Genomic DNA, 24570 nt, shown 5'->3' on the forward strand with positions numbered 1-24570 from the left:
CTTAGTGTCGTTCTCTAAGTTCTTGATTATTTGCTGATCTCTAGCCTGTATCTTTAAAGTCATGTAACTGCTTAACGAGTTCCATTACAAATTTCCGTATCCTGTCTTTATACTTCCCTACATCCTCGCTTCCTGAAACCAAGACTTCTGGCAGTCTCATTAGTTCAAAGGGTGTCAGTCCTGTCGTCCAACTAGAGGTTGCGTTGAGCTTCATCAGTACTCTGGGTAACCTGTCTACCCATCCCTTTCCAGTCTCTTTGACTGCCTTGGCTAGGGCCGCTTTTAAGGTCCTATTCATTCGTTCCCTCAATCCGGAAGATTCCGGATGATATGGGACATTTTTGCCTGATCCCAAGTAAAGCGCAGGCCTGTTTCATTATCTTCCCTGTGAAGTGTGCACCTTCAGCTGAGTCCAACTGTAGTGGCATTATTTCTTCTGCTAGGATCCTGGCCACGGTTTCTGTTGAACAATTTTAGTGGTGAAAGCTTCTACCCACTTCGTAAACTGGGTCAAGTTTCAGCCGCCCGCTAGAATGGCGCACATCGGAGAGGCCCGCCTAATGTATAGAACAAAAATTTACCTCGTGATTCTCAGATAGTTGTGGGCCCAATTCCACCTCGGCGCGGCGCAGCAGGAGCTGCTGGGGGCGGAGCTACAGCCCTGCGCCGAAAACAGTTCCGGCAGCTGCACGCATGCGCAGTGGAGGCTGCGCGCGTGCTGTCTCCGGGGCGACAGCCCTATCCCAGACCGAAGGGACGTCGCCCCTATCCCTGGCTGAGTGGCCTGCGCATCTTACCTCGTCGGCGGGGCCCACCCACCCACCCTCTCGCTGGGACGGGCCCTGCCCGAAGAGACGTCGGCAGCCCGGTATCGGCTGCAAGCGGGCCCCGCCCGAAGTCCTCGGCGGGGCCCGGCTTCCTCGACGTCGACGGGGCCCACCCGCCCTGCGTCTCGCTGGGGCGGGCTCCGCCCAAAGAGTCGGCAGCGTCGGCAGCCCAGCATCGGCTGCGTGCGGGGCTTCATCTTCGTTGTCTTCTCTCTTTCCCCCCCACCCCCTCCGATCTTCCTCTCTTCTCTTCTCCCCGCCCTCTTTTCACTGGTGCTGCAGTAGGTGAGTAGAAATCATTTTTTATTGAGTGATTTTTAATTTTTTTTTAATTTTTAATTTTTTAATTTATTTGTATTGATTTATTGGTTTATTTATTGATTTATTTATTATTTATTATTGATGATGGCTCTTTATTTGTAAAAGTGAAGTGGTTTAATGTTTGTAAACCCCTCTCTGCTCCCACCCCCCCCCCCCCTGATCTCTCGTTCCATATGCCTGATTTTCTAAGTGTAGGCAAGGTTTTTCTGAGCGTACAAAAATCTACACTTACCCCATTCTAAGTTAGTTTGGAGTAAGTTTTTGCTGCCTAAACTTGTAAAACAGGCCGGACACACCCCCTTTTGGAAAAAAAAATCTGTTCTAAAAGAAACTGTTCTAACTCACTAGAACTGGAGCAAACTAAAGGCCGAGAATTGCAATTTCTAAGATACTCCATTCTAAACTAGTTGCTCCAAAAAAATAGGAGCAACTCAGGCTGAAACTTGACCCCATTATAACTAGGCAGTATGTCTTCCCCTTGTTGCTGGGGAATGGTCCAGTAAAATCTAATTGTAAGTTTTCCCAGGGTCCTTTCGGTCGGGGCTGATGTCCCATTCTGACCTTTACTTTCCTCCCAGGGTTGTATTTTGCGCATATCACGCACCTTCTACAGTGGTCCTCTATATCTCTACCTATTCCTTTCCAACACCAGCATCTGGACATCGAGCTTATCATGTTGGTTCTACCTGTATGGATATACCTGTGGTATAGATCGGCCCTCCTCCTGAGGTCATTTATCCCTGTCTGCTCCAGGCTATCATATAATCATGCACTACTCGAAAAGCATATCGACTGTCTGTATAGATGTTTACTCTTTTTTCCCCCAGCCAGCCTCAGAGCCTCAGTGAGCGCCACTAATTCAGCCACTTGAGCTGATTGACCCCTTTCTAACTGTCCTTCCCTTTTGACCTGTCCGCTGCTATCTACAATGGCCCATCCCATCCGTGGTGTCCCATTGATATAGGGCTGAGACCCATCTACATATAGATTCCTGTCTGCATACTCAAGCAAGATTTCACTTGCCTGACTACTTCCCTTGTCTTCTCCTGTTGGGCTACACTGATGCTCTTCTCCCTCCATAATGACCAACCCTGCAGGGTTGTTACAGTTGTCTTTTATTATTGTTACCGTCCCGTTGCGGGGTAAGAGCATTGCTTCCCACCTTGCCCTTCGTGCGTCGGATACCATTTTTAGCCTTCCTGTGTTAAGCAATTCTACTAAGGTATGCTGAGTGTGTGTCCTGACATTACTATGCCACTGGCCTATGCATGTCCCCATGTAATGATCTTTACTGTGGTGGGTATAGATGTGGAAGTGCCTATTCTGGTCGGGTAATCCCAGGGCTGGAGCACTTGTGAGAGCTTGTTTTAACCTTACCAACACAATTTCCTGATCTCGGCATTTCTGCAGTAGTTGAATAGCCCTAGTTACCTGCCTGACCCCTTTCACGGTTCCTGGCCTGGGCATTGATTGAATTGCTTCCTTTCTGTTCTTGGGCATCTGAGGACTGGGAGAAATTTAGAATTCAGCAGAGGAGGACAAAGGGTTTAATTAGGAGGGAGAAAATGGAGTATGAGAGGAAGCTTGCCAGGAAAATAAAAACTGACTGCAGAAGCTTCTATAGATATGTAAAGAGAAAAAGATTACTGAAGACAGACATAGGTCCCTTGCAGTCAAATTCAGGTGAATTTATATTGGGGAACAAAGAAATGCCAGACCAGTTGAACAAATACTTTGGTTCTGTCTTCACGAAGGAAGATACAAATAACTTTCCAGAAATACTAGGGGACCGAGGGAATAGTGAGAAGGAGGAACTGAAGGATATCCTTATTAGGCTGGAAATTGGGTTAGGGAAATTGATGGGATTGAAGGCCAATAAATCCTCGGGGCCTGATAGTCTGCATCCAAAAATACTTAAGGAAGTGGCCCTAGAAATAGTGGATGCATTGGTGTTCATTTTCCAACAGTCTTTCGACTCTGGATCAGTTCCCATGGACTGGAGGGTAGCTAATGCAACACCACTTTTTAAAAAAGGAGGGAGAAAGAAAACGGGTAATTATTGACTGGTTTACCTGACATCAGTAGTGGGGAAAATGTTGAAATCAATTATTAAAGATGAAATAGCAGCGCATTTGGAAAGTAGTGACAGGATCAGTCCAAGTCAACATGGATTTATGAAGGGGAAATCATGCTTGACAAATCTTCTGGAATTTTTTAAGAATGTAACTAATAGAGTGGGGAAGGGAGAACCAGTGGATGTGTTGTATTTGGACTTTCAAAAGGCTTTTGACAAGGACCCACACAAGAGATTGGTGTACAAAATTAAAGCACATGGTATTGGGGGTAATGTACTGGCGTGGATAGAGAACTGGTTGGCAGACAGGAAGCAGAGAGTCAGGATAAATGGGTCCTTTTTGAGAATGGCAGGCAGTGACTCGTCGGGTGCCGCAGGGTTCAATGCTGGGACCCCAGCTATTTACAATATACATTCATGATTTGGATGAAGGAATTGAATGTAATATCTCCAAGTTTTCAAATGACATTAAACTGGATGGCGGTGTGAGTTGCGAGGAGGAAGCTAAGAGGCTGCAGAGTGATTTGGACAGGTTAGGTGAGTGGGCAAATGTATAGCAGATGCAGTACAATGTGGATAAATGTGAGGTTATCCACTTTGGTGGCAAAAACAGGAAGGCAGAATATTATCTGAATGGCGACAGATTAGGAAAAGTGCAACGAGACCTGGATGTCATGGTACATCAGTCATTGAAAGTTGGCATGCAGGTACAGCAGGCGGTGAAGAAGGCAAATAGCATGTTCACCTTCATAGCTAGGGGTTTTGAGTATAGGAGCGGGGAGGTCTTACTGCAGTTGTACAGGGCTTTGGTGAGGCCTCGCCTGGAATATTGTGTTCAGTTTTGGTCTCCTAATCTGAGGAAGGATGTTCTTGCGATTGAGGGAGTGCAGCGAAGGTTCACCAGACTGATTCCCGGGATGGCAGGACTGACATATGAGGAGAGACTGGATCGACCTGGCCATTATTCAATGCAGTTTCGAAGGATGAGAGGGGATCTCATAGAAACATATAAAATTTTGACGGGACTGGACAGGTTAGATGCAGGAAGAATGTTCCTGATGCTGGGGAAGTCCAGAGCCAGGGGACACAGTCTAAAGATAAGGGGTAAGCCATTTCGGACTGAGATGAGGAGAAACTTCTTCACTTAGTGTTGTTAACCTGTGGAATTCCCTACCGCAGAGAGTTGTTGATGCCAGTTGATTGGATATATTCAAGAGGGAGTTAGAAATGGCCTTTACGGCTAAAGGGACCAAGGTGTATGGAGTGAAAGCAAGAAAGGGGTACTGAGGTGAATGATCAGCCATGATCTTATTGAATGGTGGTACAGGCTCGAAGAGCCGAATGGCCTACTCCTGCACCTATTTTCTATGTTTTTATCTCTTCCCTTGTGATATTGTGTATGTTACTTCGCTCCTTCCCACCTGCACCTTCCTTGGATTTATTTTTAATCCTGCGCTCTGCATAGCTCCTAGCACTGTAGTTAAAGCTAGTACGTTTTGGTGTTCTGTGCTGAAGGCAACAAGGATATCATCCACATACTGCAAAAGGGTGCTCCCTTCTTTGCCTGTTGTGGGCCTCGCCTTCCTGCGCCTCCTCCCTTATTGCAGCTAAAACATATCAGTGGAGCTTCGTGTTGGTGTCTTTCCTCCTTTGTTTCTGCTGCTACTGCTGTTGCTGCTATTTTAGCTATCTTTTCCTGTTGTTCTGACTTTAACTCCTACGTGTTCTGCCCACTCTAAAGTTTTATTATCTTTTGATGTGCTTCTCCTAGTCCGTCTTTAAACATTTTCAAGAATGCTGCATCATTTTTGCCGGGGTTATCCAGCCCCAGAGTGGTCTTTGTATTCAATCCACTTTCGTTCCCCGTACTCCCCTATCCTTTCGCCTGCCTTTTGAGTCACAATCAGTATTCTACTATAATTGGTTCTAATTGATCCCCAGCATCCTTCCATCCCGTATTTGAGGAATTCCAATCTTTTCATTTTTTTCTAGATCCACTCTTCCCTTATTCTGCCATTCCCCATTGTGTACTTCTGGTGTCACTTTGTGCCAATTTATCATGTGCTGGGGGCCACTCTACTCCACACTCGTTAGCCAGTCTGGCTTACTGTTAGCTTGGGTTTGTGGACTACACTTACCCACCATGGGGTACATCGGCTCTACTGCCGTAAGTGATGGTGCTATGGCTGCGCATTGCACTATCCGTCTGATCCCGTTTTTATCTCTTCCAGCTTATTTATCTTAGCTTCTAACTCTTGAATTTGTTTTGTTTGAGTATCTATCTGTCCTCTGTAGCAGGCGAGTATTATTACATAGGCTTTCTTTGTTTTATTTCTATTCTGACTATCCCACCATTTCCTCTGTCAGGTGAGTCTTCTGGCTGCAATCCTTGCTTTTTCATTTATTTTATTAAGAAATCCAGATTAATAATGTCCAGTATAAAACAGCTGTCAATGGAAAGGGTTAACTCCTTTACAGGTTTGTAAGAAGGCCTGACGTCATTACGTGACTTCGCGTAATCATCCGAATTTTTTTTTTCCCCCCAACTCTTTGTGCCTTCAAAACTTGCTTAGAAATTAGGAATCCGTTAAAACAGCAGAAATCATTAGTAAAGTTGTCATAATTACCTTTAAATAAAACCGCCTCATCAGGAAAGACAGCATTTTAAATTAAACTCCAATTTTTCTAAACTTCCAATTCAAATACTTGCCAAAGATTTTTTAATTGATTTAAAATGAGACCACACATTTTTAATAGCTATTTTGCTTACTGAAATCCAATTTAAAATAAGTACTGACAACTGTGGCTTATCTCTTAGCTCTGCAACTCATAGTTAAAACAACCAGGGAAACTGTCAACCTTTTACTTGTTCACAAAAGCTATATACTTTCCAGCATTTCACACTTTTTTAAGATCCCGTTCACTGAGCAAATCTCATGTTTTATTTCTCTCAGCACAAAATCTAAACTTCCGTGCCGGTTCCATCTTTTTTAAGAATTTTCTAATTCCCAGTTTTTTCCTTCCTTTGCTGAGTTCGCATAGCTTTTCCCCTTTCCGAACTTAATGATATTTTGATGGCTTTCATCCGGTCCATAGTTAAACATATTTGTTTCTCTTTCTCGGCACAAAGCTGCAGCTTCTGTGTCGGGTTTAACTTGTAAGTTTTTATTATTTGCAGATAAAGACAGACATTCACACCAAATACAGCTTATTTAAATCTCCTTTCTTCCAATTAGTTTTTGTATAAGGCAATCGCAACCACTTTTTTCCAAATTATACGTTCAATTTAGCAGCTGTAGCTTCAAGGTTGCGTCTTTACCTTTTGATAAAAACAAGCTGTCCTTTGTGAACTCAATGTTTTTCCCAGCATTTTTCTTTTTTCGTCTTTTCCCTGTTAGCACTTATACCCGGAACCCTTTTGGTCCATATCTCAGAGATTCCCCCTTGGTCTGCATTTTATCTCACTGGCCAGTTTTTCTAAACATCCTGGGGCCCCACCCACTTTTTAAGTTGTATTCCTTCTTTTTCAGACAATACACCTATCCCCAACCTTGGTTTCCGTCCTTCCGTGGTTCATTATAACTTGTTCTACAGATTATCCCTTCTAATTCTTTATACAGATTACCTCCTTCCCCATCAAGGCTACAGCTGCAGGTGGTACAAAATCATACTCACTGCCATTCAGCTGTCTCATCATCCAGGTCAGAGGGTCTGCATCCTGTTCATGACACCAAATGTAGCTTCAAAAATAGGCTTCTCTCCCTCTGGGTGGATTAACTGATGTAGTTAATCGACACCTCGCCTAGCTCCCACTGTATAATGACAACGGCAGTAAACAAACAAAACCTCAGGTTTACCAGCTTTATTACGAGCAATGCACAGGAAGGTTCAGTCTAAACCTCTGAAATACAAGAGTTTTCAAGTATAATTTATATGGGTTTTGGAGAGGAGCACCCTCCTACAAAATCATCGATAGGTCTATTTCTATCAGCGAAGTTACATTGATTTGTCAACTCTTATCAGACTGGCTCTGAGTGGTATATGCAATTGTCCATCTCCCATCATTGTGTTGTTCCATTATTTGCCCTCTACCCCAGTCTTTTTGTCACCCAGTAACTGTACCAAAATACTGGCTTCCTTATCTCTTCCTCAGAGACTTCTAATCAAAAACTGCTGACTGTTTAAGTGTTACTAAGGTTAAGGATAGAGTTCAATGCATTAGTGCTTTGAGCTATACCAACATAAGCAAGTGTTACATACATTGGCAATTTCTCAGATCTAATACTGATTAGTTCACTATCTTTAGCATTGTTCTGACCACCTATTTGCAACTCCTACACTTTATCCTTTACAATTTGCAACTCTTACAATTTATCGCTTATATGATGTATTTGGACTTTCAGAAGGCATTTGACAAGGTGCCACATGAAAGGTTACTGCACAAAATAAAAGTTCACGGGGTTGGGGGTAACATATTGGCATGGATAGAGGATTGGCTAACTAACAGAAAACAGAGAGTCGGGATAAATGGTTCATTCTCTGGTTGGCAACCAGTAATGAGTGGGGTGCCGCAGGGGTCAGTGTTGGGATCCCAACTATTTACAATCTATATTAATGACTTGGAAGAAGGGACTGAGTGTAACGTAGCCAAGTTTGCTGATAATACAAAGATGGGAGGAAAAGCAATGTATGAGGAGGACACCAAAAAATCTGCAAAAGGTCATAGACAGGCTAAGTGATTGGGCAAAAATTTGGCAGATGGAATATAATGTTGGCAAGTGTGAGGTCATGCACTTTGTTGGAAAAAAATCAAAGAGCAAGTTATTATTTAAATGGAGAAAGATTGCAAAGTGCTGAGTACAGCGGGACCTGGGGATACTTGTGCATGAAACACAAAAGGATAATATGCAGATACAGCAAGTGATCAGGAAGGCCAATGGTATCATGGCCTTTATTGCAAAGGGGATGGAGTGTAAAAGCAGGGAAGTCTTGCTACAGCTATACAGGGTATTGGTGAGGCTACACCTGGCATACTGCATGCATGTTTTGGTTTCTATATTTACAAAAGGATATACTTGCTTTGGAGACAGTTCAGAGAAGGTTCACTTGGTTGATTCGGAGATGAGGGGGTTGACTTATGAGGAAAAGTTGAGTAGGTTGGGTCTCTACTCATTGGAATTCAGAAGAATAAGAAGTGATCTTATCAAAACGTATAAGATTATGAGGGGGCTTGACAAGGTGATTGCAGAGAGAATGTTTCCACTAATGGGGGAGACTAGAACTAGAGGTCATGATCTTAGAATAAGGGGCCGCTCATTTAAAACTGAGATAAGGAGAAATTTCTTTTCTCAGAGGGTTGTAAATCTGTGGAATTCGCTGCCTCAGAGAGCTATGGAAGCTGGGACATTGAATAAATTTAAGACAGAAATAAATAGTTTCTTCAACAATAAGGGGATAAGGGGCTATGGAGAGCGGGTAGGGAAGCGGAGCTGAGTCCATGATCAGATCAGCCATAATCTTATTGAATGGCGGAACAGGCTCGAGGGGTCATATGGTCCACTCCTGTTCCTATTTCTTATGTTCTTATGTAAATTTAATCTCACTTTCGATTGGATTTAGTCATTGAAATATTTAGGCAGACCATATAATCCAATATTCACACACTGTGAATTAAGGCACTGGAACAAGAAAGCTGACAGGCAATTATTGCTAGTTTCAGCAGGCTCCTAGTATTTAACATTTTTCACTCCATGGTCACCCAGTGCTTGGTCCTGAAATCATTAATATACAGCTCCAATAATGATTCAATAAGCACAGCTAGTTGAATTATATATAAGGACTTATTGCATACTATCTGTGAAGTAGCACATAATCCTTTATTTTATGATGCTTTATTCATTATAATTTAAAAAATTAAGTTATAGCTCAATTTCATGTTTCTTCTTTTGACAGAAAGTACCTTCTCAAGGTGTAAATATTCTGTTCCACCAGAATGCCCTTTCTTAGCTTTGTAGTATTATACCTGCAGGCCCATGAAAATACCTCAGACACAATTGTTTCCAAGAGCATTCCATGTTTGTCCATGACAAGAGCCAAAATATATTAATTTTATTCTAAACACTAAACTCATTCCGTAATCAATATTCACATTTCCATTTGTTGAACAGGGTGATGCTGGCCCTCGTGGTACTGTCGGGCCGATTGGCAAAGATGGTCCTCCTGGTCCATCTGGTAACGCTGGCTCAGCTGGTGCTCGTGGATTACCTGGTCCCAAAGGGGATGATGGAGGCCCTGGTGAAAGAGGTCCATCTGGTGTAATTGGTCCTCGGGTAAAGTGACTTTTGTGAGCTGATTTACAAAAGATAATTGTTAACGTTTTGATTTCAAACTGATTCTGATACTGAATGTTATTTCAGAAGTGCAACAGATCAAATAGCTTTGTAATAATAAATTTGGAATGTATTTACAGTGAAATATTTTATAATGGAGGCATTATTTGAAACACCATGCAACAATGCATCTGTGCTACATGGTTGGATCAGTATTGTCTCTGAGAATAGGAAGCTGATGATGGGTTAATCTCTTGTGTTTTTACACAATAAAGACATGATTTCAAAGGCAGATTTTTTTTCAAATGCATTTCAAAATTAAAAAAAATGCATTTAAACCCGTATAAGTAATTAATAATATCCAAAACTGTCATGTATTCAACCAGCATTGTAACCCATGTATAATCTGACCTAAGTTGTACACTGTGAGAACAATGACCACAAGGTGGTGAACATGTGGGAGACACTCCTAACCTGGACCTTCAGATATAAAAGGGGAAGCTCTGCCCACTTCCATCACTTGAGTGCTAAGGAATAAAGGACAGATCACAGACTGACCTTCTCTCAAGCATGGGCCTCGTGTGCATTTATACTGTATAGCAAGGACGTATCAAAAACTTGTTTTTTTTTAAATTTCCTCACCAATATTCTCCCCTACACTGCTCCTGAATGTTAGGGCCAGTTTTAGCTCAGTCCACTATGAAAAATGAGGCAGTAGCAGCCCTGAACTTGGAGTGCTGTGCTTATTGCCCCACTCTAAACCTGCTCACTGACATTTGGCTGAAGGCTTCTACAAGGGCCTGAATCAGATGGGAGTCTCATTAAATTATGGAAATTGGGATCTTATGACATAGATGGGACCCCAATTTCAATTTTGAGGTATAAATGTATGGGTGATCAGTGGCCTGACAAACAGTACTTGAAGATATCCCGAGAAGCTGCTCACAAAATGGCCCAGGAAGTATCTAATTTTGTTTTTTGTGGAGTCAGCTAAATTCTTGCCCTCCCAGAACTGGTGAGCTACAGTGGAGTACGCCATAAATGGAAATGAGGCCCAGACCTCTAAATGGCTCAGGCAGAATGGGTAGATAGTAGACAGCGTGCTCTGCCCACCACTTGTCCAAATCAGCTCTATTGACTCCTTGCTGGGGTATGATTCCATGAGCACTGGTTACCCTCTGCTACATTAATTATTGAGTGCTGAGCAATGATAGTGAGCATCAGCAAGCCAATCAATAATGGAAGCATCCAGCTCAGCCCAACCCTGTCCTTCCTCACTCGATGTACACATACACATCTTTTCAGCTTCTTTTAAATTTCAGGAAACAACTTTGTTCTATAAGTATTCAGAAGCTCTGGTATAAAATCTAAACTAGATATCAGATTTCTTTTATTGTGGTATCCCTCTTTTTTGTTCCAGTTTCTAGCAATAATAATTTGACTCAATTGTTACACAGATTCTGCCAATTAATAAACTATTTTCCAAATGTTGTTGCATTGAATAGGGTCCAACTGGTCCACCAGGTCCTATGGGTAGTATTGGACTAACTGGTTCAATAGGTTTGCCAGGTCCCATAGGCCTTCAAGGTGTCCCAGGTGAAAGAGGCGTATCTGTAAGTATTAACTTGCTTAATAAGCCTGATGCAATACATTTTGTTAATGCATCGTAATTACTAAACACTAACAATCACAACTTTTATCATAAAACTATCTTGAAACCTCTTGGCACTAACCTGTGGTGATTTGTGACAGTCATATACCATTCATTGAATTACCAATTGTACTGTTCAGTGTTGTTTATGTACAGGTCTAGGTCTGGAATTACACCTTGTTGTTCTCAACAAAAAGAGCAATTTCTATTTTAATTTTAATTTGAAATTTGTATGACTTCTTTAGTGTATTCATCAAGTAGAGTAAAATTTGAATATCACACAGTAAATGCAGTCAAAAGAGATGTAGAGTAAAAATACCTTTTGAATCATGACAGTGGACAAAATAAGCAAAGGTGTGATTTGATATAATACACCTTGTACCATTTTATTTCAGGGTACTCTGTTTATAAGGCTGGGTCTATATTAGAACACCCGAAGGGAAAGCAAAATGTTCCTTTTTTAATCAACAGTTCTTATTAAGTAAATCCCGTTAAATAAGGGGTCAAGTTTCGGCCTGAGTTGCTCCTATTTTTTTGGAACAATTAGTTTAGAATGGAGTATCTTAGAAATTGCAATTCTCGGCATTTAGTTTGCTCCAGTTCTAGTGAGTTAGAACAGTTTCATTTTAGAACAGATTTTTTTTTTTTTCAAAAGAGGGTGTGTCCGGCCACTTATGCCTGTTGTGCAAGTTTAGGCAGCGAAAACTTACTCCAAACTAACTTAGAATGGAGTAAGTGTAGATTTTTGTACGCTCAAAAACCTTGACTACACTTAGAAACCAGGCGTAGGGAACAAGAGATGGGGGGAGGGGGGGAGGGAAGTTTACAAACATGAAACACATCACTTTTAGAAATAAAGAGCCATCATTAATAATAAATGATAAATAAATCAATAAATTAACCAATAAATCAATCAAAAAAAAATTTAAAAATAAAAAATAAATAAATAAATCAATAAATAAAAAAATTAAGTTTCTACCCACCGACTGCAGCACTGGGAGCCCTCCAGCAGTGTGCTGGGATGCCCCCCCGCCCCCGCCCCAGTGTGTCTCTGTCAGTGTCTCTTTCTCTGTCTGTCAGTGTATCCTTCTCTGTCTGTTGATGTTTCTGACAGCGAGGGATGGGGGAGGAAGGGGGGGTGAAGAGAGGGAGGGGAGAGGAGAGGAGGGGGGAGAGGAAAGGGGGTGAGGGAGGGGAGGAGGGACAAAGGAGGGAGGGAGAGGAGAGGAGAGGAGGGAGGGAGGGGGAGGAGTGGAGGGAGGGAGGGGGAGGAGAGGAGAGGTGAGGGAGGGGGGTAGAAGAAGGAGGGGGGTGGGAGAGGGAGGGGGGGGGGTGGGAGAGGGAGGGAGTGGAGGAGAAGAGAGGAGGGAGGGGGGGGGAGGCTGAATGGGCCCAGCCAACGAGAGGAAGCCGGGCCGAAGACTTCAGGCGGGGCCTGCCCCCAGCAAGATGTCGAGCGGGCGGGCCCCGCCGAGGACGTGGGGGGAGGGGGAACAACTGAACGGGAGGGAGGGGGGGAGCGGAGAGGACCGGATCTGATGGGGGGGGCAGGGGGTGCGGGGGGAGAGAACCGGAGCGGACCTGAACGGGGTTCGGGGGATGGCCGGAGCGGGAGCTGAAGTTCAAGAGGAGGGAGGCCAGAGTCCAATCTTCGCCGCCCCAGTAAGCCCATTCAGCCAGGGCTAGGGGCGGCATGCTTCGGGCCCCTCCCACGCAGCCTCGGCGGCCTGGAGCTACTGCACATGCACGCACACTCTAGCGTGCATCTGCAGAGGTCCCGGCACTGTTTTCAGCGCCGGGACCTGGCTCCGCCCCCCACAGCTTGTGCTGTGCTGCACCGAGTCCAAAGCAGGCCTAATCATGGTGGAGAATACCGAGGTAAATATTAGGCGTGCTTTTTGTTCTAGAAAGTCAGCGGACCTCTCAGAGGTGCGTTGTTCTATTGGTCGGTCAAAACTTGGGCCCTCAAAGTGCAGTTATCCCCTTTGATAAATAATTGATAAATTGCATGGCGCTCAAGTATGAACACATCTCTATTACATGATTTATATTTGAGGATATAATGCACAGAGATCTTCAGTGCAGAATCTGTTCGATGGAGATACCAGAACTTTATCTGTTCATCTAAGCATCTAGTAAGATTCCATCTCTTTACAACAAATCTAGTTAGAACTCACCACAAAGAATCATATTTCTTGGTTAATTCATGATTATTAGTCATGTTCAAAATGCTTAACTTTTTAAAAAATGATATACTGATTCACAAACATGATTGTAACCTAGGTGTAACCTATTATTTTTCCCCAAATTGCTAGATTGTGAATAAGGTAGAGATGCAGTGGCATGTTTGTCAGATTTTTCTCAGAAAATTATATTAGAATCTAGATTTTGATCTGTTCAGAACAGTGTATAAATTATAATGGCGATCATGCTATGTTATTCAGGGCGAGAGTGGCAAACAAGGTCAAGCTGGTCGGAAAGGTGAACGAGGTCCTGGAGGTCCAATGGGACCAATTGGCCCAATTGGTCTGCCTGGTGAACTTGGCAAAGATGTAAGTATATTCATTTATCTTTGGCTTAAATATTAAAATTATTGTTCTCATTGAAATTGTAGATATTATTCTGTTATTCTATCTGGTACAGGAAGCAATTCACATGCTGCCCTCTAGTTACTTAGATATTTCTTTCACAGTTCTACAGAAGCTATATGCAGCTTATGGAATATATTTCAAAAACAGCAACAGCTTACATTTAGATAACATAGTAACATGCTTCATAGGAGCATTATCAAACAAAATCTGACACCAAGCCACGTAAGAAGATATTACGGCAAGTCACCAAAAGCTTAGTCAAAGAAAGCAGGTTTTAAGGAGCGTCTTAAAGGAGGAGAGTGAAGTAGAGAGGCAGAGAGGTTTAGAAAGGGGATTCCAGAGCTCAGGGTCGAGGCATCCGAAGGAACGGTCGCCACTGATGGAGCGATGAAAATCGAGGATGCGCAAGAAGCCAGAATTGGAGGAGCTGAGGGATCATGGAGAGTTGTGGGGCTAGTGGAAGTTGCAGAGTTAGGGTGAGCTGAGGCCATAGAGGGATTTGAAAACAAGGATGAGAATTTTAAAACAGATTTTGTGATGGGGACCGAAGACAATGGCTTCAGTTTTCCCAATATTTAGTTGGAAGAAATTTTTGCTCATCCAGCACTGGATAGCCAAGCTCCCATAAGCTCCAAGGTTTAAATCAATTATGTGATGATAGTTTCCATTTCCAACAACAATGCAGTATTCTATTGGAGCCATAAGTGCTGCACACTTTCAAAGATAAGTTCAGTTTTGAATACTATTAGTCATTTCTCACTCCTTTCATATGTTCTTCCTTCAGCAGAGGAGAGTGAGGATAATAGTACTGACTGATCATGACAGACTTGTATTAATGGAACAGCACACCATTAAAGCATTGTGCATCATAATTAATGGAATAGTATTCATCAGTTCATGGTGCCAGATTTGGGGCATGAAAATGAAATATTTGACAGGTTGCAACATATGTTCACTAGCTTGTCAATGCAAACATGAAGCATGTATTTTTAAATAAATAACTTTACCTGCATTAAATATTATTATTCATTTGAAATGGGCTTTAAATAGAGGATTCATTCATTAAACTGGAATAGATTTATGTTCTTTTATAACAAGTAAATTGTTTCTTATAGGGTATTCCTGGTTCCAAAGGTGTCCGAGGACCTACTGGACCACCAGGCCATAAGGTAGGATTTTTAATAAAGTACAATACAACTGGAAATATTAGTACTATTTAAATAATTGAAATTCCTTCTGCTCTCATTATTGATTGTTGTGTTTGTATTGACAGGGTGATCGAGGTGAAACTGGTTCTCCAGGTCCTCAAGGTCTTCCAGGTGATCCTGGTCTCGCAGGTCAAACTGGTCCAGCTGGCAAGCAAGGTGACAGAGGCCAACCGGTAAGTTTATTAACTGGCACATGCCACAGTATTTCACTGCACTATGGCTGCCATTAGTGTGCATTACTGGAATAGATATGGAATCTTTGTAAACTATTGAACTTTCACTATAACTTTAGAATAGTTTGCTCTAGGTGAGCCTTTTTACAATATACCTAACTGATCTCCTGAGTCATTGTTCTTAGGTAAAATCTAAAAAATATGTCTGTTTGTGTAACTTTATCTCCATTTGTCTTCTATTTTTCTTTGTACGTCTGTCTTGGGTATGCAGTCTTTCTGCTTTTCCCTTTTTCTCTTTTTCTCGCCCTCTGTTTGCCTCTCCCACTCTTTTTTTATTGTCATTTCAATATCCCTTGTTTGACTACAATTGTTCCTCACTTTTTCTCCCTTTGTGTAGGTTTCTTCTTTTTCCTATCATCTCTTTCCATAATGAACATACTTGCTGTTTCTCTCTGCATGTCTCTTTCTTTCTTACTCTCTCTTTTTTTCTCAAAACCTGATGCTCTGTATACATCTCTCACATACTTTCTCTTATTTCTCTGTATATCTGTTTGTCTGTTTATTTTTCTATGTCTTCCAGTCTCTCAATTTCCCCTCATCTCAAGGAGACCTGGTGGCAGACTTGGATGCGAAACAATTGCAGAAAAGGTCCTCTCCCTAACTGGGAGCAGTTTGTCTCTCTCTTTCACTTTTGTTTCTCCTTTTCTGAAGTGTCTTGGAAAATGTACTGTGGGGTTCACTGCAGAAGTTGTATTTCTCTCTCTCCTCTTGTCCTTCATTTCTGATGACTTTTTCACTTTCTGTTTTCTTTTTTTGTTTTTCTGTCTCCTGTCTTCCACGTTTGCAATTCTGTTTCTTTCTTCCTTAATTCAATTTTTTCTCTTCCTGCTGTCGTGCATAGCAAGTTTAGTGAGTTGGTCACACCACAGGAAAAGGTTACACAGCCAGATAGGGAATGGGTGATCATCAGGCAGAGCAGTGGAAGGAAGGTAGTGCAGAGGTCCCCTGCGGTCATCTCCCTCCAAAACAGATACACCGCTTTGGGTACTGTTGGGGGAAGATGACTCATCAGGCAAAGGCAGCAGCAGCCAAGTTCATGACACCATGGGTGGCTCTGCTGCACAGGAGGGCAGGAAAAAGAGTGGGAGAGCTATAGTGATAGGGGATTCTACTGTAAGGGGAATAGATAGGCATTGCTGCGTCCACAAACAAGACTCCAGGATCCAAGGGTCAAGGATGTCTCGGAGCGGCTGCAGCGCATTCTGGAGGGGGAGGGTGAACAGCCAGCTGTCATGGTTCATATAGGTACCAACGATATAGGTAAAAAAACGGGATGAGATCCTACAAGCTGAATTTAAGGAGCTAGGAATTAAATTTTAAAAGTAGGACCTCAAAGGTAGTAATCTCTGGATTGCTATCAGTGCCACGTTCCAGTCAGAGTATGAATTGCAGGATAGCGCAGATGAATACGTGGCTTGAGCAGTGGTGCAGCAGGGAGGGATTCAAATTCCTGGGACATTGAAACCGGTTCTGGGGGAGGTGGGACCAGTACAAACCGGACGGTCAGCAACTAGGCAGGACTGGAACCGATGTCCTAGGGGGGAGTGTTTGCTCGTGCTTTTGGGGAGGGTTTAAACTAAAAAGGCAGGGGGATGGGAATCTATGCAGAGAGGCAGAGGAAAGTAAGAAGGGGGCAGAAGCAAAAGGTAGGAAGGAGAAAAGCAAGATTGGAGGGCAGAGAAATGAAGGGCAAAAATCAAAAAGGGCCACATTACAACATAATTCTAAAAGGACAAAGAGTTTAAAAAAAATAAGCCTGAAGGCTCTGAGTCTCAATGCGAGGAGCATTCGAAATAAGGTAGAGGAATTGACTGCACAAATAGTTGTTAACGGATATGATGTAATTGAGATTACAGAGACATGGCTCCAAGATAACCAAGTCTGGGAACTCAACATCCAGGGGTATTCAATATTCAGGAAGGACAGGCAGGAAGAAAAAGGAGGTGGGGTAGCGTTACTGGTTAAAGAGGAGATTAACGCAATAGTAAGGAAGGACATTAGCGTGGATGATGTGGAATCTATATGGATAGAGCTGCGAAACACCAAAGGGCAGAAAACATTAGTGGGAGGTGTGTACACCAAACAGTAGTGGGGAGGTTGGTGATGGCATCAAACAGGAAATTAGAGATGCATGTATAAGGATACAGCAGTTATCATGGGTGACTTTAATCTGCATATTGATTGGGCTCACCAAACTGGTAGCAATACTGTGGAGGAGGATTTCCTGGAGTGTATAAGGGATGGTTTTCTAGACCAATATGTCGAGGAACCAACTAGAGGGCAGGCCATCCTAGACTGGGTCTTGTGTAATGAGAGGGGATTAATTAGCAATCTGGTCGTGCGGGACCCCTTGGGGAAGAGTGACCATAATATGGTAGAATTCTTCATTAAGATGGAGAGTGACACAGTTAATTCAGAGACGAGGGTGCTGAACTTAAAGAAAGGAAACTTCGATGGTACGAGACGTGAATTGGCTCGGATAGACTGGAGAATGATACTTAAAAGGTTGACAGTGGATAGACAATGGCAGACATTTAAATATCACATGGATGAACTACAACAATTGCACATCCCTGTGTGGCGTAATAATAAAAAAGGAAGGTGGCTCAACGTGGCTAACAAGGGAAATTAGGGAAAGTGTTAAATCCAAGGAAGAAGCATATAAATTGGCCAGAAAAAGCAGCATATCTGAGGACTGGGAGAAATTTAGAATTCAGCAGAGGAAGAGTAAGGGTTTAATTATGAGGGGGAAAATAGAGTATGAGAGGAAGCTTGCAGGGAACATAAAAACTGTGCAAAAGCTTCTATAGCTTTGTGAAAAGAAAAAGATTAGTGAAGACTAATGTAGGTCCCTTGCAGTCAGAATCAGGGGAATTCATAATGGGGAACAAGGAAATGGCAGACCAATTGAACAAATACTTTGGTTCTGTCTTCACTAAGGAAGACACCAATAACCTCCCGAAAGTACTAGGGGACTGAGGGTCTAGCGAGAAGGGGGAAACTGAGGGAAATCCTTATTAGTCAGGCAATGGCATTAGGGAAATTGAAGGGACTGAAGGCCGATAAATCCCTAGGGCCTGCATCCCAGAGTACTTAAGGAAGTGGCCCTAGAAATATTAGATGCATTGGTGGTCATTTTCCAACATTCCTTGGATTCTGCTTCAGTTCCTATGGATTGGAGGATAGCTAATATAACCCCATTTTTTAAAAAAGGAGGGAGAGGGAAAACATGGAATTATAGACTGGTTAGCCTGACATTGGTGGTGGAGAAAATGCTGGCATCAATTATTAAAGATGTAATAGCAGCGCATTTGGAAAACAGTGACAGGATCAGTCCAAGTCAACATGGATTTATGAAAGGGAAATCATGCTTGACAAATCTTCTGGAGTTTTTTGAGGATATGACTAGTAGAGTGGATAGGGGAGAGCAGGTGGATGTGGTATATTTGGACTTTCAAAAGGCTTTTGACAAGGTCCCACACAAGAGATTGGTGTGCAAAATTAAGGTGCATGGTATTGGGCGTAATGTATTGATGTGGATAGAGAACTGGTTGGCAGACTGGAAGTAAAGAGTAGGAATAAACGGGTCCTTTTCAGAATGGCAGGCAATGACTAGTGGGGTGCTGCAGAGTTCAGTGCTGGGACACCAGCTATTTACAATATACATTAATAATTTGGATGAAGGAATTGAATGTAATATCTCCAAGTTTGCAGATGACACTAAGCTGGGTGGCAGTGCGAGCTACGAGGAGGATGCTAGGAGGCTGCAGGGGGACTTGGACAGGTTAGGTGAATGGGAAAATGCATGGCAGATGCAGTATAATGTGGATAAGTGTGAGGTTATCCACTTTGGTGGCAAAAACAGGAAGGCAGATTATTATCTAAATGGTGACAGATTAGTAAAAGGGGAGGTGCAACGAGGTCTGGGTGGCATGGTACATCAGTCTTTGAAAGTTGGCATGCAGGTACAGCAGGCGGTGAAGAAAACAAATGCCATGCTGGCCTTCATAGCGAGGGGATTTGAGTATAGGAGCAGGGAGGTCTTACTACTGTTATACATGGCCTTGGTGAGGCCTCACCTGGAGTATTGTGTGCTGTTTTGGTCTCCTAATCTGAGGAAGGACATTCTTGCTATTGAGGGAGTGCAGTGAAGGTTCACCAGACTGATTCCTGGAATGACAGGACTGACATATGAAGAAAGACTGGATCGACTAGGCTTATATTCACTGGAATTTAGGAGAATGAGAGGGAATCTCATAGAAACGTATAAAATTCTGACGGAATTGGACAGGTTAGATGCAGGAAGAATGTTCCTGATGTTGGGGAAGTCCAGAACCAGGGGTCACAGTCTAAGGATAAGGGGCAAGCCATTTAGGATCGAGATGAGGAGAATCTTCTTCACTCAGAGAATTGTGAATCTGTGGAATTCTCTACTACAAAGTTGTTGAGGCCAGTTCATTGGATATATTCAAAGGTGAGTTAGATGTGGCCCTTACAGCTAAAGGGATCAAGGCGTATGGAGAAAAAGCAGGAATGGGGTACTGAAGTTGCATGATCAGCCATGGTCATATTGAATGGTGACGCAGGCTCGAAGGGCTGAATGGCCTACTCCTGCCCCTACTTTTTATGTTTCTATGTTTCTATGTTTACTACTTTTGCTCCTCCCTTGGGTGCCACATAAATGCAAGTTAATTCTTTCCTTGAGGTTCATGCACGTCGAAGCAAAAGCCTTCACTATCAGAAATCTGAATCAGCTGACTTAAACTGTTTTGTGAACTCTCAAATAAAGTGTATTTCTTTTTCTATTTAGGGTACACCAGGTTCACAGGGCCCACCAGGTCCAGCTGGGTCTGCTGGAGCTACAGTAGGTTGATGTTAATCAATCTTGGATATTCTTGTATAACTAGCATGATTGGACCCTTAAGTACAAACAACATGCTTACATGAAGAAAATAATTGGGCAATATCTTTCAAAGCTGCTGATAAAACATTTCTTGTCCTCCTTTTTTAGGGTCCTCAAGGTCCTCGAGGACCCAAGGGTGAATCTGGACAGCGTGGGGCAACTGGTATGAAGGGGCATAAAGGACACCCTGGTCCCATGGGTTTGCCAGGGCCCATTGTAAGTCTTCTGTGCTTGACAATAATCTAATGATATGAAGCAGAAAAAAACAAAATGAAAAGGCCAAGATATTTTCTATTGAGAACCTTGCTCATATACTTATTTTATTTAAATAAAGGATTCTGTCAACTGCATACTTGTTTTATTTTAATCATGGGTTTGTTTATAGCAGCCCAATAACTAGTTGTAAAGCATTGGACTCACAACTTCTAGATATTGGGCTGAATCTCAGTTGTCTTTTTGCTTTGCCGGAGTATAAGTCAGACACAAGCTGAGGTGACTTGTGGTGACCGAACAGTGTGGCATTTAAAGATAAGATTAGCAGGAGCTGTACTCTGTTTTGTAAAGTGAATCTCTTTTTGGCCTATTCATGAAACCATTGGCCGATACAGTGTTGTGTTATTGCCTGAAGGAGGCCAATGGTGACAGAGACTGAAATAGGAAATAGAAATGGGCACATTTGCAAAAAAATTTTTATTCCAACATTTGTGGTAAACATTCATATTGCTTCACTGAAAAGGGTGAATTTTTTTTATTTTCTAGGGTGCCGATGGGGAAGCAGGTCAATCTGGAAATCCAGGAGCTCATGGTGCCAGAGTGAGTAAAGTAAAAAGTTACTGTGAAAAACTTTGCAAAGCCTTCCACTTAGATATTAATCTATGATTTTACTCAGTTGCTTTTTTTAAAATCGTTTGGATTATCTGAGTATCTGTAAATGATGCTGAAAGTTGTAATAGAAATTAAAATTTTAAAATATTAAGTTTCCATCTTTGTGAATGTTAAACTCAACCGACTCTTAAGGCAGTTTTTGGCAAATAAAAATGCCGGACGTCTTGCTTCTGCCCACTTCCGGCGCATCCCGTGGCTGCCACCATTTTAGGCAAGTTGGCAGCACGGCTGTTGTCTGAGCTTGTTAGAAAAATGGTATGAGACAGATCGTGACGTCAATTAGTGTGCAATGCCATTGACTGCACACATGTGGTTCTGCAAGCACCGCATACCAATCCTAAGATGTACCACAACCACAAAGGTTACCGCTCATTTAATATGCAGCTAGTGCACGACCACGCCGAGCGCACCATGACGGTGAATGCCAGGTATCCTGTAATCAGTCATGACGCCTTCATGTGCAAAGTTAAAGCACATGGGATTGGGGGTAGTGTGCTGACGTGGATTGAGAACTGGTTGTCAGACAGGAAGCAAAGAGTAGGAGTAAACGGGTACTTTTCAGAATGGCAGGCAGTGACTAGTGGAGTGCCGCAAGGTTCTGTGCTGGGGCCCCAGCTGTTTACATTGTACATTAATGATTTAGACGAGGGGATTAAATGCAGTATCTCCAAATTTGCGGATGATACTAAGTTGGGTGGCAGTGTGAGCTGCGAGGAGGATGCTATTAGGCTGCAGAGTGACTTGGATAGGTTAGGTGAGTGGGCAAATGCATGGCAGATGAAGTATAATGTGGATAAATGTGAGGTTATCCACTTTGGTGGTAAAAACAGAGAGACAGACTATTATCTGAATGGTGACAGATTAGGAAAAGGGAAGGTGCAACGAGACCTGGGTGTCATGGTACATCAGTCATTGAAGGTTGGCATGCAGGTACAGCAGGCGGTTAAGAAAGCAAATGGCATGTTGGCCTTCATAGCGAGGGGATTTGAATACAAGGGCAGGGAGGTGTTGCTACAGTTGTACAGGGCCTTGGTGAGGCCACACCTGGAGTATTGTGTACAGTTTTGGTCTCCTAACTTGAGGAAGGACATTCTTGCTATTGAGGGAGTGCAGCGAAGGTTCACCAGACTGATTCCCGGGATGGCGGGACTGACCTATCAAGAAAGATTGGATCAATTGGGATTGTATTCACTGGAGTTCAGAAGAATGAGAGGGGACCTCATAGAAACGTTTAAAATTCTGACGGGTTTAGACAGGTTAGATGCAGAAAGAATGTTCCCAATGTTGGGGAAGTCCAGAACCAGGGGTCACAGTCTGAGGATAAGGGGTAAGCCATTTAGGACCGAGATGAGGAGAAACTTCTTCACCCAGAGAGTGGTGAACCTGTGGAATTCTCTACCACAGAAAGTAGTTGAGGCCAATTCACTAAATATATTCAAAAGGGAGTTAGATGAAGTCCTTACTACTCGGGGGATCAAGGGTTATGGCGAGAAAGCAGGAAGGGGGTACTGAAGTTTCATGTTCAGCCATGAACTCATTGAATGGCGGTGCAGGCTAGAAGGGCTGAATGGCCTGCTCCTGCACCTATTTTCTATGTTTCTATGTTTTCTATCCTGCGCCTGTGAAACTCTCCCCTGTGAACTCCCTCCTGTGAAACTTGAACCCACCTCGCCCTCTGAAACTCATGCCCCATGAAACTCCCCCCTGGGAAACTCATCCCCGGTAAAACTTCCATCCCATGAAATCGCCCTTGTGAAACTCGCCCCTATGAAAATCCCCCCACCCCGTGAAACTTCCCGCTGTGAAACTGCCGCTGTGAAACTCACCTCCTGTGAAACTCCCCCTGTGAAATCTTCATTCAGCACCAGGACTGCGCTGCCTAATGCAGTGAAAGTCACGGTGGCACTCACTTCAAACTCGAGGGTGGCCAATCGGAGACAATAGCTATCCACTCACTTGCTGATGACTCCCTTCTGCAATCACACTACTCGTGTCCAACACTCACATAATGAGAGCCAAGCCGCCACGAGGAACCCCATCAAGCAGACCATTGGGTGCTGAAGCAATGGTTCCACTGCCTTATCTGCTTACGAGGAACTCTCCAGAACTCGCCGGAGTGGGTGTCCCATTTTGTGGTAGTCTGCTGCATCCTTCACAACTTGTCCATCATGAAGGTGCAGACCTTGCCACCACGGGTTCTGCGACCACCTCAGGAGGAGGAGGAGGAGGAGGAAGAGGAGTTACACAGCATGTCCACATTCCGGATGGGCTGTCTTTGAGCGCATCGTCAGTCTTCGGTTCCCCTGAATAAAATCCCAGATCCCCGTTGCTCACCATTTCCCCACCTTAACATCCGTCTGTCACGGATCATCGCAGCATCCTCCTAGGCACAAAGCTGAAATGTGAGCCACCGCAAAAAAAACATTCCAAATATAATTTATATATTAATCAATCCAAAACTACACAACAACTACAACTAATCACCCTCGTGATTTCCCTTAATGTCTGCCTTTTGTGTTCCATTGCCTATTCTAGTGCTCCTACTCAGTGTCACCCCAGTGGCTGCAGCATGACTGTTGGAAGGCTGCCGATTTTCCATGGGGAATACTGCAGACGGCCTTGCAGGATGACCTCAAGCAGCTCTAGGCCTAGAAGATTCAGCTGTAGACTGCACCACCATGGCGTGGGCGGCAGCAGTCTGGGCTGACTGGCTGACAAGCATCAACAAGGGTAGAGGTGGGAGCAGGAATGCTGTCATCCTGAGAGAGAACATAAGAATTAGGAGCAGGAGTAGGACATTCGGCCGCTCGAGTCTGCTCCGCATGTTCTTATGGATAGCAGGTTTTTGCTCCACGGCGCTCCTGCCACTCTCCCGGGGCAGCGACTCAGCATTCGTAGCCAGCTGTTGGAGCACAGGTTGCTGGACTGCTGTAAGACTCTGCAAGCCCCTTTCCACACTCGTAAACACGTATCCATGATGGCAGCAGTCTGAGTTGCATGGCAGCAAGCTGAGACTACATGAAAGCAGTCTGAGTTTTCATTGCAGCACTCAGAGGTTGGGTTGCTTCTATTTGTGCTGCAATGGAAGCTGCAACATCGCCCATCACACCCAGCATCATGGTTATGTTCACAAGTTTCCTAATCCATCCTGGAAATCATGGGCTCCAAGCACCGTGCAAAGCCCCATGCAAGGTTGGAGCCGGACTCCTCCATATTTTTTGACACTGACCAGAGGCTCTCTGGCAGGCCTGTCATTGCACCAAGCATTTTTATCTACATGCTGATCACCCTTCTGAAGGCCGCCCCATCGAAGGCCTCATCTGAGCCCTGTGCAGCAGAATTCAGATGTGAACTCTTCATTTGGGCTATCATTTTCTCCTGGCATAGCAGCAACCCACACGTGCCTGGTGACTCACCACATGCAGATTCCACCTCTATACTACCCTCTAAAATACATGCAGTGCTATTTTCTAAACTGGTGCCTGGGAGTGTCAGATCGAGTGACACTGCCTCCAGGATGGTATGTTGCCTCCCTGGTGCAAGGGTCA

General features: G+C 43.5%; 1 protein-coding gene across 2 annotated transcripts in view; it reads left to right on the forward strand.

Moving 5' to 3' along the window:
• The first annotated feature begins 697 nt into the window (after positions 1 to 697).
• Positions 698 to 24570, forward strand: part of LOC139259906 (collagen alpha-1(III) chain-like) — a 35765-nt gene continuing 11892 nt past the window's right edge. Inside the window, exons 1-9 of one of the 2 annotated variants that reach the window (XM_070875839.1) lie at positions 698 to 1112; positions 9390 to 9565; positions 11057 to 11164; positions 13647 to 13754; positions 14909 to 14962; positions 15067 to 15174; positions 20045 to 20098; positions 20246 to 20353; positions 20897 to 20950. In XM_070875839.1, the coding sequence (XP_070731940.1) occupies positions 11081 to 11164; positions 13647 to 13754; positions 14909 to 14962; positions 15067 to 15174; positions 20045 to 20098; positions 20246 to 20353; positions 20897 to 20950 (570 nt within the window). In that variant the 5' untranslated portion in view covers positions 698 to 1112; positions 9390 to 9565; positions 11057 to 11080. The remainder of the gene's footprint in view (positions 1113 to 9389; positions 9566 to 11056; positions 11165 to 13646; positions 13755 to 14908; positions 14963 to 15066; positions 15175 to 20044; positions 20099 to 20245; positions 20354 to 20896; positions 20951 to 24570) is intronic. The other variant, XM_070875838.1, reaches the window with a different exon arrangement.

This window comes from Pristiophorus japonicus, chromosome 3 (assembly GCF_044704955.1).
Source record: "Pristiophorus japonicus isolate sPriJap1 chromosome 3, sPriJap1.hap1, whole genome shotgun sequence".
Taxonomy (NCBI): domain Eukaryota; kingdom Metazoa; phylum Chordata; class Chondrichthyes; family Pristiophoridae; genus Pristiophorus; species Pristiophorus japonicus.